The sequence below is a fragment of the Syngnathus leptorhynchus genome, chromosome 3 (genome assembly GCF_054491065.1).
Source record: "Syngnathus leptorhynchus isolate UIUO chromosome 3, UIUO_Slep, whole genome shotgun sequence".
Lineage (NCBI taxonomy): Eukaryota > Metazoa > Chordata > Actinopteri > Syngnathiformes > Syngnathidae > Syngnathus > Syngnathus leptorhynchus.
In genome coordinates this window covers 6,262,552-6,280,680 of record NC_141197.1, presented here as the reverse complement: position 1 = coordinate 6,280,680, position 18,129 = coordinate 6,262,552, and the positions used below count along the sequence as shown (strand labels likewise).

The 18,129-nt window shown below is 38.4% G+C and overlaps 2 protein-coding genes across 2 annotated transcripts in view; one reads left to right on the top strand and one right to left on the bottom strand.

Moving 5' to 3' along the window:
* The window catches only part of mettl15 (methyltransferase 15, mitochondrial 12S rRNA N4-cytidine), a 40,211-nt gene extending 40,056 nt beyond the window's left edge, over window positions 1–155 (bottom strand). Inside the window, exon 1 of the mRNA XM_085907971.1 lies at window positions 7–155. The gene's annotated coding sequence lies outside the window, so the exon portion shown is untranslated. The remainder of the gene's footprint in view (window positions 1–6) is intronic.
* On the top strand, window positions 149–16,958 carry kif18a (kinesin family member 18A). Its single transcript, XM_085907970.1, has 18 exons — window positions 149–344; window positions 1,070–1,405; window positions 1,879–2,036; window positions 2,859–2,963; window positions 3,125–3,235; window positions 3,815–4,012; window positions 5,989–6,165; window positions 6,284–6,358; window positions 6,447–6,535; window positions 7,406–7,568; window positions 7,980–8,144; window positions 8,916–9,037; window positions 9,129–9,394; window positions 9,959–10,009; window positions 13,690–14,035; window positions 14,802–14,891; window positions 16,016–16,110; window positions 16,214–16,958. Exons 2-18 carry the CDS (start codon window positions 1,090–1,092, stop codon window positions 16,369–16,371), a joined length of 2,685 nt encoding a protein of 894 aa, XP_085764096.1. The 5' UTR covers window positions 149–344; window positions 1,070–1,089; the 3' UTR covers window positions 16,372–16,958.
* Window positions 16,959–18,129: the final 1,171 nt, after the last annotated feature.

Genomic DNA, 18,129 nt, shown 5'->3' with positions numbered 1-18,129 from the left:
ACTTACTTAAACCTAATCACGGTGAAGTGTCCACATAGTAGTTAACATTTCAGGACGCGATCAGTAGGTTGACCTTAACCGGAAGAAGCTAACGCGTAGCTCCACCCACAAACAGCAGCATGTTGGTGATGTCACTCGGATCCGCCCATTGACCAGCAGCTCACACCCAATCTGCATCCACCGAGGAAGAATGCTTGCTTTTAAAAATATTGGCGCTTGTCTCGTCAACGCCAGCTCTTTTACAAGATCCATGTAATACTGTGTTATGATATGCGAGTGTTATGTGGATCTTCTGAAAATATAGCAGACGTGACGGAATTAAAGTGTCCTCTTATAAACAATAGGTAAGTCTTTGTCGCAGACAGCCGTTGATTATTTGACGTTAGCCTCTTCGCTAACCGTTTCCATATCAAAGATCGTCTCAACAATGATCCTTCCAAATTAATATATTTGATTGCCAACAATGCCCATGTGTATGCTGTTTAAAGGTGCTAGTTTGGATTTACAAAGCGTGGTTGAAACATACCGTAAACTGTACTGTTTTGATGGTCAAGTCTAACGCCAAGGGAAATCCATACTGATTACGTACTGTAGTTTTTACACATAATCACAATTAACTTCGCCGGTCAGATTATTTATTGAACAGCTTTGATGAATATAGTGCAGATCTCTCAAACGGTTGATAACTAATCTATAGAACAATTCACTGCTCAACCTCTACTAATTGAAATGACCCAAAGCTATGGGCTCCTAAGAACAAAATTTTGGTCTTTCAAACTGGACCCTATTGAAAGTTAAGATGATGAATATTGTAAAAATAAATGGAAAAGGTGGAAAAATGTATATGCTTATTATACAAATACTAATTTTTGAGAAAAATTCTAATTTTTAGACCTTGAATCACTGTATCTGCTGATACTCAAAATATTATACCCAATTAATTCATTCAAATGGTAACACTGTGTCCACTCCTTCCCTCTATACGCTTGTACGTAAAAAGTCCCAATCATGAAACCAAGACGTATTTGTATAATTTTAACAATGTTGTTGTTTCTTGTTGTTTTTGTAGTATCGCTTTGAGGAAACACAATGGAAAGTAATGTATGCAGCCACATGAAGGTGGTCGTTCGGGTGAGGCCAACCAACAGTAACGAAAAGAGCGACAATTTTCGCAATGTGGTGCAGGTAGTTGATAAACACATGTTAATATTTGATCCAAAAGAAGAGGACTTCTCCTGTTTTGGTTCCCGAAGAGTTAAAAGTAGAAACATCAACAAGAGGCCCAACAAAGACCTTAAATTTGTTTTTGACCAAGTCTTTGGAGAGAATTCAACTCAAGACGAAATATTTGAGAATGCCATGAAAGGAGTGTTGGATGGGGTTATGAATGGTTTTAACTGCACAGGTAATGGCACACAAGATACACAATTAACTTTTTCCTAAATTTGAAGTCTCACAATTAAAAATTGTCACCTTTGTTTGTCCGCACACTCAAGTTTCAACACTCATGCGACATGTTTTAGATTATCGTAGAGCGATAGTTTAACGTTCTTTATCAAGCTCATGAATTTGTTTATGAATTAGCTCAGAAAAGAAACAACCTTCATGTGAATTTTTCAGTGTGATTGTTGAGGATGTAACTTTTGTAACTTCCTTGATGGATGATGCACATTTCTGAAGAAATGGTATTTATCCAATTTTGATCAAAATGGTTGTGAACTTGTAGTTCAGCAAGTTAAGCTGTCCATTTTAAAATCAACGCGGGACAAAAGTCCATCACTATCACAAATCTTACCGGGTTGCGGTTATGGTGTGTTCTTAGTAAAGCTTATTATACAATTATACGACATATACTATATATTTCTCTTGATGTTTTAGTTTTTGCCTATGGTGCAACTGGAGCAGGCAAAACGCATACCATGTTAGGAACACCAGATGAACCGGGAGTCATGTACCGCACCATGGAAGACCTTTTTAAACGCATGGACGATGCCAAGCATGAGAAAGAGTTTTCTGTTGCGGTCTCCTATCTTGAGGTATTTTTTTTCTCTCTCATTCTTTGTTCTTTAATCTTGTCTGGAAAAACCTGAGGGGTATTCCAGAAAGCGGGTTATTTGAAAACTCTGAGTAAGTAAATTGTAGAATTAACTGAGAGGACTTTGGAAAACATTTTGTTTGGGGTCTAAATTATTTGACATAGCCACTGAAATAATATTTTTGTTTTAATTCATATTGACTTTGTTTAAAAGCGTATGTTATTATGCTACGATCTTATGGTGGTTCTTAACCTGGGTTCTTATCAGTGGTTCTTAACCTGGATTCGATCGAACCCTAGGGGTCTCGATTGATGATGGTTTTTTATAGTGGTTGTGCACGCGCGTAACTCCAGGTTAACATAGTTGATTGAACTAACTCAGATCAACTTTTCTGGAACCGAATACTCAGAGTCTCTCATCTCAGAGTAAGTCAACTCAGAGTTCAGGGATAGACTCAGAGTATGTTGAACCTGCTTTCTGGAATACCCCCCAGGTCTACTGAGTAAGTAGGTTGTGATCAGTTATTTACTTTTTTGTGTTTTGTTTTAGATGTCAGAATGTGCTGTAGGTTAATAATCTATGCATATGTGTATGTTTATCGTATATTTCCTACCAAGCAGACAAATACGAGAGAAAGATTATGTTTTGAAGACTAGAAAGTCAGAAACACTACTGCTTTAACTACAGTTTCAGTTTTGCTCAAACCACGCGCTTTGTCAGATGATGTCTTGCACTACAGTTTTGCTCAAACCACGCGCTTTGTCAGATGATGTCTTGCAATTATTTGATTGGTTTTCTCCACAAATGTTGTTTTAACCACAGGTTTACAATGAACAAATCAGGGATTTACTGGCTGATGCAGGTCCTCTTGCAGTAAGAGAGGACAGTGGTAAAGGAGTAGTGGTTCAGGGCCTGACACTGCACCAGGTAAGGAGCCACATTTTTCTGTAAACACTATTCAGCATTCTGTAGAATGGTGTCAGTTGTAGCTATATGGAAATGATTATCAATTTGGACCTAGAAATTGGCAATAAAGGTTTTATATGCAGTCCTCGGTAAAGTGGATGACTGATTTCTTCTTTGCATAGCCAAAATCTGCCGAGAGCATTCTCCAGGCTTTGGATTTTGGCAATCAAAACCGGACGCAACACCCTACTGATATGAATGCCACTTCCTCCAGATCCCATGCCGTATTTCAGGTATTTAAACTGTCCAAAAGAACAGCTTTAACTATCCACTATAATCTAAGAGTGTATTCAGACCAGAAAAGTCCTTTATTTCGCTTGTTTGGTCTGGACCAAAAGCGGACTTAATTTTTTTTGTTTGGTGTGGTTCCTATTCAGACTGTACATTTTGCAAGCTAAGTATATTTTGTTTACACACCCACGCTTGTGATGATCTGTGCTCCCATTGGGCAGCAATGACCAGGGCGACCAGAAATGGAGGGAAAAAAATGCGAGTCCTATTCACTGCATTCCTGTTCTGCATATTTGCGATGTTGGTTCGGATCCACGCTCTTTGTATTTACCCCTGAAGTGAACCAAGGCCACTTTAAAAAGTTGGTCTCGGTCCGTTTCTTTGATTCGCCCCAGGATTCGTTTGCATGTATTCACACCTGCACAAAATGTCCAGATCAGCGTTACAATTGAACCCTGGTCCGTTTAAAGTGGACCAAACAGTCAGGTCTGAATACACCCTAAGTCTAATAGTCACCTTTCTGAGTCCCATACATCTTTGAACTCTTACCATACAATGAATGTGTTACTTTTTTTTTCCAGATATATTTGCGACAGCAGGACAAGGCTGCTAGTCTTAATCCTAGTGTATGTGTTGCCAAAATGAGCCTAATTGACCTGGCAGGCTCAGAAAGAGCCAGTGCTACCAATGCCAAAGGGCAGCGCTTGCGTGAAGGTGCGAACATCAACCGCTCACTCCTCGCCCTGGGAAATGTTATAAATGCTCTCGCTAATCCCAAGGTGAGTTAATTTTTCATTTGGGATGAACCTATACTTGTTGCCAATATTGGCTAACAAGAACTGCACAGTATTTCATATTTCATAACTTCAAGCCAGACAGTGGGAATTATGATTTCATCCACACAAGGGGTTATTTTTTTTGTCACTTTAAAGTTCACTTTCTTGCTTAGATCCCTTAAGAACTCATTAGGTATGTGTTTATCATACATCTATGGTTTACCAATCAAGTAAGTCAGACGTATAGAATGTAGATGAGGCAAAGGCACTTTGAAAAAAGCGGTGACTGCTCAGTGTTGCTTTGGTAGCATTTTTGTACCTCTGTGTTTAGCAACTTTGGTTGTTAAATTTCACTTGAGGTGGGCAGGTATTCGAGACACTCAAATACAGTATTTGTGTACAAAGTTTTCATATACTTCCTAGTAAAGCTGAGTCTTTCAAAGTCACCCGGTGTTGCTGTTGAACTATGAGAACTTTGGTCATGCAAAAAAAAGTCACAATAAAATATGAGGGTTGTTTCCCTCTACTTACTCCTAAGTGAGTGGGTATTAGGCATGTTGCTTATAATTGTTTACATCTCTGCTGTCAAGTGCTTGTATGTATGAGGTATTTTGGAGTAGTTATTTTCTATAAGCGTCGCTTCCTGGCATTCTATTTATGGAAAAGATGGGGGGGGGGGTTGGGTCAAATCCTCATTCTCATCATTTTTTCATCATGTTTTCACCCGCGCATGTTGCTTTGTTATCTGTCCGTCTGTCAGAAGGATTACACAAAAACTACTTGACCCCGAAAAAAATTGAATTTTGTGAAAAGCTGCTTTGACCCGACAGTGAACCCACATGTCTGTGTACATATGTGTGCAAAGGGCAGATCACAGGAAGGCAAAGTGTTCTTCTCATGTACAGTGGGCACTCACTATTCGCGGGGTTAAGGGCTGGGCCAGCCCGCGAATTGCCAAAGTCCATCTATTATTGATGCCCATAAAATAATTTTTTTTAGATGCCACATGGAATTTTGTGGTTTAACTAAAAAAAAATCTAAAGATTTTTAGAAAAAACGGTTTGACACATAGGTGAATTCACTGGTGCCGACCAGTTGGCAAGAGGGCCACTATACATTTATTTGCACTTTTATTAATTTAAGTTCCACATTTTTTAGTTCCACATTCCAAAAGCATGCATACTGGGTTAATTGACACTATATTGCCCATGGGTGTGAATGTTTCTGGTGTTCTGCATTTGTCTAAACAATAGTCCGGAGTACCCCTGCCTCTCACCTGAAGTCATTCGAGAGAGACTCTAACTCACCCACAATCCAAACGAGGACACATGCAAGACAAAAACAAAAGATGCATGGATTCTTAAGGAGTTTGTTCTTGTGAAGTTTTATACTACTACTATGTATCAAGATAATGCCTCCTTTGCAGCTTTACAATGTCCTCACTTGTCAAATATTAGGCACATCTATAAGATCTAATACAGGGGATGTTTTCTGAATTCTGCCTATAAAAATCACGCTGCTCAGTGGTCTTTGGATCCAGGTGTAGCACCTTCTGTATTTCCAGGTGCAATGCTTGATACTCTTACTTCCCTTTATTTGGAATTTTCCTTCTAATGTGACATTATGCAAAATGAATGCTAGTGAGATCACGAGTTACCTAAACTGACCAATATTGCAAATGGCTGTACTTGCTTAGTAGATGTCTTTCAGCAAGAAACTGTTTTGGTCAGTGTCATGTATTTGAAGATCTTTTGTGAAGCTTTACAGATGGAAAAAAAAATATATATGTATATATGATACTTTTCATTTGTTTGGCCTATGTCATATTTCCTTTATTACTGCATGACATCCTCTCAAATGCCATATTTGGAGTGGAATGATTGTCATCCTATAGTCACTTTTTATACAAACCATACATACCTTTCATCCAAATGTCCTTGATAATAACTTTTGACCTCATTGAATTCCATTTGCTTTAGAACAAGAAATCTCATATACCATACCGGGACAGCAAACTCACTCGGATTCTCAAGGACTCTTTGGGAGGCAACTGCAGTACGGTCATGATAGCCAACATCAGCCCTTCATCCAAGTCATATGATGACACACAAAACACTCTGAAATATGCTAACAGGGCCAAGGAAATCAAATCTTCGGTATGTATTCAACTATTGTGTCATCCAATTGCACACTATATACAGTGTATATATTATTTGTCATCCATGGATTGTAACATTCATGAATCATATTATTGTATTTTCTTTGTCTAATCAGCTGAAAAGTAATGTTATAAGCCTGGACAGCCATATTGGTCAGTATGCAGTCATTTGTGAAAAGCAACGACTGGAGGTAAACAACACACTGGCGATGCCTCATTTTTTATGAATAAACAATATCATCAGTTCTCATCACTGTAAATCAAATGTTCTCATTCAAGATTGTACAGTTGAAGCAAAAATTGAAAGAGTATGAAGGCAAAGATCTGGTGGATAAAATATCTACGGAGAAGCAAGCAGACATCAAAAGGTAAGCACGGTTCATCTGTTATGTGGTCAAAGTGATCGGTTGTATAAGATAGGACATGTGAGAATTTGGGGTTAAGAATTGAAAAGTGTTAGACTGGCCAACTCTACAACACGAAGGTTTTGCTGCCAATGGGTCACAGGCTTCCTGGTTGTTTTGCAAGCATAGAATTTGCAATTGAAATATAAGCTTTTTAAAAATTCAAGTGGGTGTGTGTTCCCATCATTTTGGAGGGAAGTGTATTTTTTAACAAGTTTACTCGTGGAGCTAAATGATCATATCTGAAACAACTGATTGGGCAGTGTTTCGTTGCATATACTTTATGGGTTGATCGATCAGAAGATCTGCTGTTGTACAGTATTTACTGTAAATGTCATCATTAGAGCCGACACTGGCATCTGTCAAGGTGTTTGGGCTGGGGACAGAGGACACAGAAAAGCTGAATGAGTCTCCCTCCCACACATTTCATTCACTGGCATCAGAATTCACAACTCGCACAGTGAGAGGCTCTGAATAGGCCATGCACGCTTCTCACACTATTAAAAATTCAGCAGTCTAGCAAGGCCACGTCTCCTACGTCACTAGAGTTTCATTCAAGAGTGCAGTCACATTTCAGCGACAGCTCTCCAATTTTATTTACTTGCGTGTATCGCTCATTCTCCACCTCCAGTTGATGTGATTTAATAAAAAACAAAGCTACATTTCATGCTATTGTATAAGATTATCTTTCTTGTAAGCATTTTTGTTAAATATGATGCTTTTACAAGATTAAATGTTTAACCCTTATTGTTCTTTTTTTTTTTTTTTGCCTGTATATTTTGCAAATGTGGCGGCTCTTTGAAGGTTTAGTAAATCACTTTATACTCTCTTTAGGGTGTCAGAATCTCTGCAGCAAGTCTTCTCCAACCGTGCCCAAATCAGGACAGAACAGCTGGATCTGGAGAGACAGCTGAAGGAGAATGAGCTGCGCCAGCGCTACAGCGAAGAGGACAACCTGCAGATCCAATACATCTCTGCCAACGAAAAGACTGAGAAGGTAGCAGATGCTTATACTGGTTTCTAGATTCTGTCGTCCCTGCAGGAAAACTGCTGCTGAATCATCATTTTACTTTGCAACACTCCATAGTAGTCTGAGCCAGTAATTTACACCACAACAGGATTTAGTGAGTCCTGCTCCCCAGTTGCTCGCTTTCCTAATCTTAGTCCCACCTCTAAAATGCTGTATTGCAGAACACCACTAATTCTCCAAACTGAAATAAAATCTGGATTTTGTTCTTTTCGCTCCAAAAATGTCCCTCAAAGTTCCTGACTTTTTATTGCTATCTAGCTACCGTCGTTGTTTACACGCACATGGCGCGAAAATGTAAAATACTAAATGGGTGAAAGCAAGATATTATGAGCTTTTGTTGTTCTCATTGGTCTCTCCCCCATTGTCCTTTTCCAATAGGCTACTTGTAAATATGAGCGGAGGTTGGGGATGCTGCGCTCTGAGCAGGAGCGCATTCATAAAAAACTGAAAGAGGCTGAAATAAATTTTCAGAAAAATGATGGCTGGCTTCACCGTGTCGAGAATGAAGTGAAATTGTTGAAGTCAAATAATCAGATTTCTGAGGTGAGTAACAACTTAGTTCTCAGGTTCTCCTGGTTCTTCTCTCAGAGAACAGCTACTTATTTGTTTATTTTGTTTTGTTCAAAATATAATATTACGTATTTTTGCGCAAATTAGAGTGACCAATTTTTCTGGCCTGACCAATACGAGTGATGTACAAATGCCTTATTACATTATTATGTCCGTAACTTAATCGAGTGCAATAGATTTCTTGTGAGAGGAGCACACAAGGGCATGTTATAAAAAAGATACTTATCAATATAGAAAGGATCCTTAAAACGCAACGCTTGTTGTTTTTTGTTTATTTTAGAAGGTAGGCTGTGTCTCTACTGGTGTCGTGACTGTCTTTGTTTTCGTCCCATCTGTTCTCCCAGTAATTAGAACCGTGCTCATTTTATTTCTCCAGCTCACTCGTGGATCACTGAAGAGAATAAATCAATACACTTTACTCGTCCCTCACACAGCAGCCAGTTACCTAAAACCATGTCCATGTTTTTTTCTTCATTATCCTTTCTTCCAAGAACTGACCCGGAACTATGACGTACTCCCCAGTTAAATGTTCTCGCTGCTGTTGTTTCATAGTTTTCTTGCGTCAGAGAGACACCCCTGTCTCCTATCCACTGCTTACAGCCTTTCAAATAAAACATGGACAAATGCATGACTATAGCATCTCGGGCTAACTTTAAACAATTCGGCATGTCTTGAGTTTAGCTTTTAGATTTTCTGTAGTGTATGTTTTTTTTTTTTGTAACACCGTCTTGCTCTCTTTTGAAGATATTAGAAAAAGACGTACGTTGCCACCGACTAGAGCTACAGGTGAATGATCTTAAACAGCACATCAAACAGATGGTCAAAATCGCTGCACTTCAGGATCAAGAGAACAAACGCATGCTAAAGTATGTCGTTATTTATTTGTAAGCAGTACATTGCTACTTGCTATTTCCCGTGTAACACAAATCTAATTGTAACCTTCTGTATTGATTCTAGAATGGTGAATCTGTTATTGCCATCTTATAGTCAACTCTACACTGCCATGTATGACTCTGGGCTTGTTACAGCCCAAAATGAGTTGAAAAACCAAGAACTTAAGCAAATTCTACTAAGAGAGAGAAGCGTGGCTTGGGCAGACCAGGTCGGAACCAACCAAGACGTACAAGGTGGAAAAACCTCTCAGGAGAGCAAGGATTTCGGTGGTGAAATCGCACCTTTCCTGGCTTTCTCAAAACTGCTTTACTTTCAGAGCAGCCCTTGTAGTAAGTCTCCATGCTCTTTATTTTTCTTTCATCATTAGTGTCACTTTTTACCAAGACCTTATCATGGGTGTCTACTGTAATTCTCCTACTCATCATCAAATGTAAGCCGATATGTGTAACTGATATTGAAAGAGCACAAAAGCTGCTTTTCTGCATTGCTAAAATTATGCTATGCCTCAATATAGATTATGTGACATTCAGATATGAACCCATGAATTGCATTTGACCCTATTGAATCATCCCGAGTAATGGGTTTTGAGAGCCAGCAATGTTGGTGGCTATCCTTGCAGATATCGGAATGCTCTGCAGAAACGCTTCACATTAATGAGAGCAGTGTCGTGGACTTTTTTTCTATTTGAAAGATTTCTTTATCATTACTAAGATAAAAGCTTAAGGTATTGGCTGGAATGTAACAACCAAAAGGCTCGACCGTGTTGGTGCAACAACCCGAGTGTATTGGGCAATTATCCAAAGAAGCCAAACACACCAGTCTTAAGACCTTGTAGCACATTTTTAAATGTGGTTTGGAATGTATTGACAAACAGTATTTGTTTTTAAACACAGGTGCAGAAGGGCGGGCAAAGTCACTGATAAAAAATGCCCCATTGTCCAAAGGTAAGATTTGGTTTTCTTTTTACTTTTTTATTTGTGTTAATCACCATACCCTGAGCAGAAATAACTTCTTCTTTTTTTTTTACCAACAGTCTGTAATAAAACGGTGTCAACTGTGTCGGTTTGGTCATACTTTGTTTTGTTGAGGTCGAAAATGTTCCAACATGCGGTACATTAACTTGCTGTTTGCAAGTGTGTCTTTAAGTGCGACATTAGCTTTGGCCTCTACCAACCAATCGTGGTAACATTTGTTGAGGTTATTGCAACTTCCCCATCTAATAAACTAGACTAAATCCAAATGTTCCTGACAAAATAGTCCAAATGCTCCTAACAGGAATGCATCACTCTATGTCCCAAACTAAATAAAATAAATACCTTATTCATTAATTAAATAAATTGGTCATCATTACTCAATTATTCTACTGTTGACCTAATTATTCCAAGATTTATTCTTATATTTTACCTCTTCTGATTGTCCTCTCTGAATCTCCAAACCACTAAGCAATTTCACTCTCTTTTAACTCTCACCGGACACGGGCCGGAATTAAACCCTGCACCTCTGAACTGTGAGCCGAATATGCTGACAAGTGCTCCCCGTGCCAGTCATTAAATTAATAGTACATCATTTATTTAATTTTGTATTCAGGTATTCGGGATTCCTCCATATTAGTACTATTGCGGTAGTGATAGTTTGTCGATACAATCGTAGTCTTGTTTAGCCATCATTCTAAACAGTGACTTTTAGGTTGGCATGTTGCTTAGCATGGCTGCTACAGCACTCTCGCCACAAGCACTGGATTGATTGGCTGTATTACCCATGTGACCACGTCACAAAATGATTGGAGGCTGACTGGCCCCCGTGACCAAATTAATGCGTAAACATTGTGGACCGAATTTTGGTTGTGCCAGCTATAACAGTGGTACGGAAGGGGTGTACGCTATTCACCTGATTTAAAAAAATAAATAGAACTAAGATGAATTGGGCAGCCTAGGGTCCCTCCTGGAAGGAAGTGCTGTTAACAGACAGTGTCCAATTTGTTTTTTGTTAAAAAAATAAATATATATATATATATATGACATTTTCTCAAATTAGTGAACAGTCTCTCAAAGAACATTTTTTATTGTGAGCAGTGCGTCATTATTGCTGCAGACATTGTGCAGTAGTATTCAAATGTAAACAGTGAATAGAATTGGACACAAGTGCATTAGGCATACGATTTGAAAATGTCTTGCACAATAAATTAGGAAAGGAAAAACATACAGAAATAATCAACCCTATCAAGAAGGACATAGAAAAAGAGATCTGTAAGTTCTCCTGCCTGCACGCATTCATGCCATTCAGACTAATATTTTCACGTCCCTTTTACTTATTTCCTGCAGTCTGATCAAATATGTGGTTTGAAAGTTTACTGGTAAAACTTGGACAGCCTTTTCCATTAGCCCGCAAACTCTTTTTTGCTTATTTTACTCATCATTTGTATCTTCGCAGACAATCTCGTCTTTAAAACCAGTTAATCGAGACTCCACATTAGACTTTATTAATAGAAATGTGTTGTGTTTTCATCTCCTTGTACGGTCAAAGCATCATTCATTTTGCTAGCATCCCTGTAGTGTAAGGCATTCAGCCATTTCAAAAGAGCATACTAGTGAATTTCCATGTAATATCATCAATGTAATATATACAGCCTTTATATAACTGTTAATCACTCCAGTTTCCATTATTGGGAACATGCCGCCACTGTTTCATCTCTCTAATGAAATCATAACTCTTTGCATCCCTCTCAATTATTCATTCACTGACTCACGCTTGAATCTCTCAAACCAATCCTATGTATATCCTAATTCCACTGTCACATTCTTATAGTATTTACACTATGGGTATAACAATGGAAAATATTCACTTTGTCATCAGCGACACAAAACATGTCTTCTTAACCTGTGGCTTCGGTCTATTGAGGACTATTTAGAATTTGACAAAGTGCTCGGATGTCGCCCTGATGCTGCTTTGCTCGTCTCCTCCTCCTCCTCTAGTTCTTGTGATAGACACTGCAGCGTATGAGAAATAGCTCCTCCCTGCAATTTTCAAAGCCAATCAAATGTGGTCAGAGATAGAGTGCGACTGATGGGTTTTAAAGAGGGAATTGACGCTTTGCCTCGGCTGGTTATTAATAGAAACGTACACAAAAGTTGTCGCTTTGAAGGTGGTTCGCAGAGGATTAAAACATGTCTACGTTTGATGTCCTTCTGTTGTTTTGTACAGATTCTCTGCAGTATTTACTTATCTTTGTTTTCTCATTTGTATCTAATCTTTGCTTTGTTTTCCTTTCATTTCCCCCCCTCTCTAAACATTTACTTTTCTACGTTACTTCACCTCTCATTGTCTGATTCTGCCTTTCCTTTGCACCCGCAATTGTTTTTTTCCTCAGTGCCTTGCGGTGAACACTCCCAATCCCTCTTGAGCTTCATTCATGAAAATGCAGATCCACAGCAGGGCAGGAAAAAACGTCAGCAGACGTAAATTCCCCGGCTCCGCCAACCAGAAAAGGCGCGCTATAAAAAACATGCAGCGGCAACCAGGCGACCCTAATTCAGTGCCGCCTCTACCAGAAATAGCAACTCATGCATGTATTAATCCCCCACAAGCCAAAAATATGTGATTGAAGGAATTCTGCTGCCATTTATTGCAAGGAATAACTCCACTGTCACACCAATGTGATGACAGTGACATGATGATATATAGCAATTATGTAATCACCACACTGATCAACCTTTCAGATGCTCATATATGTATGATAAACAGAACATTAAAATAGAAAACGTGTTGTTTAAGTCATGTGCATTTTTGCACGCTCATCCTCTCGTTAGTGTCCTGCTGGTGTTTTCGCTTAAGCCCCAACAACCCTCTGCAGGAAAATGAGTGCATTGGGCTTCATCATGTGATGCAGACACTGGGCTTTGACCCCATTCTCATCTGCAACTCAATTACATTTTTATGAGGTTGATTTTTTTTATAGAGGAGCTACTAGGTGAAAATATCATTATTTGTGCAACGATATATTTTGCGAATAGATAATGGAAACGATACTTAAAAATTCACAAACATAAAAAAGGTTTTGGGGAGTTTAAGCATGCAGGCTAATTCTGATTGAGAAAATTTATGAAAAATTATGCATTGTTACTATTACCATTATATAATAATATTTTTTATTATTTGCTTGGATTAATATATAGAGACCTGAGGATGCCCAAGAACAACTCTTAGGACTCATTAAAATGTTTAGTACCTTAGCAGAGGAGTAACTAGTTTTGGCAAACAAGTGATAGCTGCCCGAGTTGACAACCAACAGTAGTATAATGAAACGGCAGAGTTCCTGACAGGCCCAATCTGTTCCAAGACATAATTTGGAGTACTCTGTTCCTGAGTGAAGCTGCAACGATTAAGTGTCTCTTAGCGAACAAGCTACCTCTATTATATTAAAAGTTAAATTACTCCGGTTGACTGGATATTTTCTGAGTAATTATAAACCTAGAATTCAAATCTTTGAATTGCTGTAATTTGATCGGTCATTTTCCATATGACAGTAATGACACAGAAATGTTCAAAAAATTCTGATATCGAACAAATATAAAAAAAAACATTGTGCTCATTTCTTCTCAATGTTTTGGTTTGCTTGGGGTTCTAGGCAGCAGAGGTCATTCAAACCCACAGCAAGACGTACTTCCCCGAAGGCCAGTTAGAAGAAATCTCTCTGTGTTGCTGCCACAACAAAGCCCAAAGACTTTTTCCCACGAGTTTGAAGAGGGTACCTTTCCTCTCCAGTGCACACCAGAGCCTTCTCAAAAAGATGTTAAGTTTAGTTTGTCCACCCGCATGGATCCCAACGTGACCCTTGAAGTTCAACATGAAGACAATGCAACGATGATCATAAGCGATGACGACCCCTCGGAGGAAATGAAGTCACAGGGTGATTCAACTCAAACCCGACTAATCATTCCTGTCAATGAAGCCCAGCAGATTCCTAACAAACGGTGAGAAAGTCCCCCCCACACAATGGTGTACTTAAATTCAGTAAAAGGCACACCAACTGAATGTTCTTGAAGCCATAGAAAGCAGTGTTTCCCCCCCAAGACCACATTAAAAAAAAAAAGTCTCATTAACAGAATATAAAAACTTTCAAAACCGAAATGATGTAATTATGTTCATATTGGGTTTAACAATGCTATCAGAGAGAACAGTGAATGACAAAATATGAGGAACATGTCACCGCTTTATTGTTTTTAATGTATGGGGAGACCGGTTCTAGAGAGATCAAAATTTAGACAAACAAAAATTCCATAGACTGAACATCGTGCTTGGTGTTAGTAAGCATACTCGATTGCTTCCAAAGACATTCTGTCGTGTTTTTTTTTCTTGGACGGGAGAATTCCTATGTCGAAAGATTTGTCGTAGTGTGGAAAAACGAAATATTTTGGCCAGATCAATTTTTAACATGGGCCTAAAAAATCGTAACTGGCAGAGATTACCAATTACCCATCACTCCATAGGATTGTGCAAGGAACGTTTTAGCCCAAGTGGCATTTACTACTGAGGCCTTCAAAAAGAATGCTTTGAACGGTGGAAATAACTTGTCTGCTCCTGAATTTGGAGACACACCTCACCGTGTTAAGGCAAGTGGAGCAGAGCAGTTCTTTGCTAGTCTTTGTAATAGAAACGCTGTCAACTTTTGCTTGAATAATGAATGCATTAAATTTCATGGAAAAGGCATTAAACTAACAGAAAAAAAATTCTATGCAGACATCAGCTCTCCTTACAAGAAAAGAGACGTGCCAACCCAGCTTACATGAGCATGACGTCTGCTGCCCGAGGAAAGCGTAAACATATCAGGTAATTAATTGTTCAATCACCTTTTATTTTGTTGGCTTGTATACCACAAGTGTTGTACCTTAGCAGCCAGCCTGGAAATAATCCAGACCTTAACAAACCGAACAGATAGAATCAGGATAGGCAATGATTTGTTTATCTTTCTTTCTTCGTCTTTTTTTTTTTTTTTTTAATACAGTAATCTCTCGCTATATCGTGGTTCGATTATCGCGGCTTCAGTCCAAAAAAAAATCACAAATTCAAAATAAACCTTCTAAATCAAGGAATTATGCCACAAAAAATGCCCACATGCCAGCAGAAGGTTGCAGTACATACACTTGTACTTTTTTATAAAAAATATATTGTTATAATAAAAGTTCAAAAAACATTTACAGTATTGTACCTTGTTATAATAATAAGAGTTCTTGTTATAAAAAAGCTTTTATAATCCATCCATCCATTTTCTGTACCGTTTTGTCCCCACGGGGGTCGCGGACGTGCTGGAGCCTATCCCAGCCGTCCTCGGGCAGGAGGTGGGGGACACCCTGAACTGGTTGCCAGCCAATCGCAGGGCACACAGAGACGAACAACCATTCGCACTCACACCTAGGGGCAATTTGGAGTGCTCAGTCGGCCTACCGAGCATGTTTTTGGGATGTGGAAAGAAACCGGAGTGCCCCGAGAAAACCCACACGGACACGGGGAGAACATGCGAACTTTTTTACATGTTTGAAACTATTATTTAATGTTCTAATGATAACATATGCACTTATATAGTTTAATATACCTTTATTGATACACAAAAATGTATGTATGTTAAAAATGAGAGGGTGACATCACTTTGCGGATTTTCACCTATCGCAGGTGGTCTTGGAACCAATTGTCCGCAATAAACGAGAGATTACTGTATACGACAGTTTCCCATGAACAATAGTGTTAAGGGTGGAGGGCAATCTCTAACCCTAAAATAAAAACAGAAAACCACAATATCCTTTCTTTTTCTTTTCCTTTTTAGAGCCCCATATTTCCTTCAAAGTTAAAAAGCTCACCACGGTTGTCAAAGAATTGTTTTCATGGCGAAATTACCTACAGTGATAAGTTGCTGTCTTTTTGTTAGACAATTTTTTCCTTCTTTGGTTCTCTCTTAGGGAGATTGATGAAAACCTGTCCGCACCAAAGCGGGTGAAGAAAGTCCTTTCCATTAACACCAGACCGAAGAGGGCACCACCCCCTAATTCATTTGGTAAGTATCAGTTGTAGAATGGCACACGCTCAATACAGAATGTATGTTTGTTTTGATGCAAAGCTCAGTCACTGATTCTGAAATACCGTCTTTGCGTTATCAGGTTCGGTTGAGGACAAACCTCAGAGAGCTGTCAGGAGCATTTCTGAAGGAAATCCGAACTTCTCAATACCGTCCAAACGTTCTGAAGGAAATCTTAACGTCTTTATACCATCGAAACCTAAGTCACGCCTGTTCAGTCAAGTGACCAAATGGATCTAATTCCCTTTTCTGTGTATTTTGATTTCTATGTGAAACCATTTTAACTAGCATTTTAGGCTCTATGAGCTTTTTTTTTTTTTTTTTTTTTTTTTTTATATATACTTGACTTTAAATAACCACTAAACACACACTCAAGATAATCTGATTGTTAAACCATGTTCATTGGATGAGAGGTAACAATGGTACAACATAATCAATTTTCTACTGATGTGAATTAAACTTATTAAAGCATCCATTGACTGACAGCCTCCCAAACACTCCTAGTGTCCTTTTATGACATATTATTTGTGTTAAAGATTTTAAACCCACTTCTGGGGACCTTGAAATTGTTCTTTCCAAAATGTTTATCACTAAACTACTGCATCTCTGTTCAAGCCTACTGCTTGCTTTTTAAAGATGTTTTGCCAATGTGCCAAAATGCATCTAAGGAATGAATATAGACATGTGGGCGTCATTGTAAATAGTTTTACATTTTACTTTCATGAAACAGTCAGCACTAAGGCGTTACTGTTAAAATTACTTCATCATTGTTTGCCAAATGGCAAAAGTCGAATTCGTTCAAAATAAAATTTAAGCTTTTAAGTAAAGTATGTGCCACAAGTGTGTTTTTTAATGATGATCAGGGATTTCTGAGTGTCTCTGGTCATTTAAAACATGGATATTTATGTCAAGAGCAAAAAGTACTGTCTGGGAATGATGGTATGCTTTGTTTACCATTTCAGTGTAAAGCTGGAATGTCACGATCAAACATAGGTAATCGTAATTCATTTATCGGATCTGAATATATTTTGCATAACGGATATTCCCTTTTTCTTCTAATTATTGCTTATTAATTAATCATTGTTTTTTTTTTGGCATTGTTAAATAATTAAAACCAAAAAGGAACAAATCAGTATCACACAAGTGGTAATGTCAATTACAAGTTAGTTGTAGTACTAATTATTTTTCAAAAAAATGATGACGATTCAGTAATTGATTTGGTCCTTAACATGTCATAAAATTAGGGAAACTAATGTTAATCATTCTTTCATAATGCGCTTCAGAAAGCTTTTATCTTATTTACTGCAAGAAGATAAAGAAAACATTGTATCACTTAAAACGGGTCAAAATTGTCCAGTAGCACAGTGTACAGGGGTTGTCGTTATTTTTTATACTTATATACCATTAATATTTGGATGTTTTATATCCATATACACTACCTAATAGATTGTACGATTAATTTTGAGTCGTGTTTTTTTAACGTAAGGGGATAGTGGCAAATATAGGATTTTTTTTCCTTCGGCCAACGATCAGCTGAAACGCAAAACTCTGCAAATTCCAAAACTCAATTATTTGGTCTTGCTCCCAGAGGGTGCAGACATATTTCGGGGTGGATGCAGTGCCCCCGTGGCCCTCCCTCCACCTGTGCCACAGCTTATGGTAAGAAAACAAATGCTTAGTACAAAGTGCACCTTACCAACAAAATGAACGTGATTTGAGTGCATCACTCATGTTGCTATACTCCTATATTTTGAAATTTGAAAACATGTCTCTTTGATCTGTGATGAGTGTTAGACCAAACCACTCTGGACAAAAGTGAACTTGTCACTTTCAATTCAGTCGTGCAACTTTCAGCAGCAGCACATTCGGTGTGATCTTTATTTTTAGCACAGTGGCACAATGCATACAGTATGTCAGCACTGTAGTGCGCAAGCGCTGACACTCATTCACAAGAAGCTCTTCATTGCATGCGCGTGTGTGTGCGGGTACGCAGTGAAG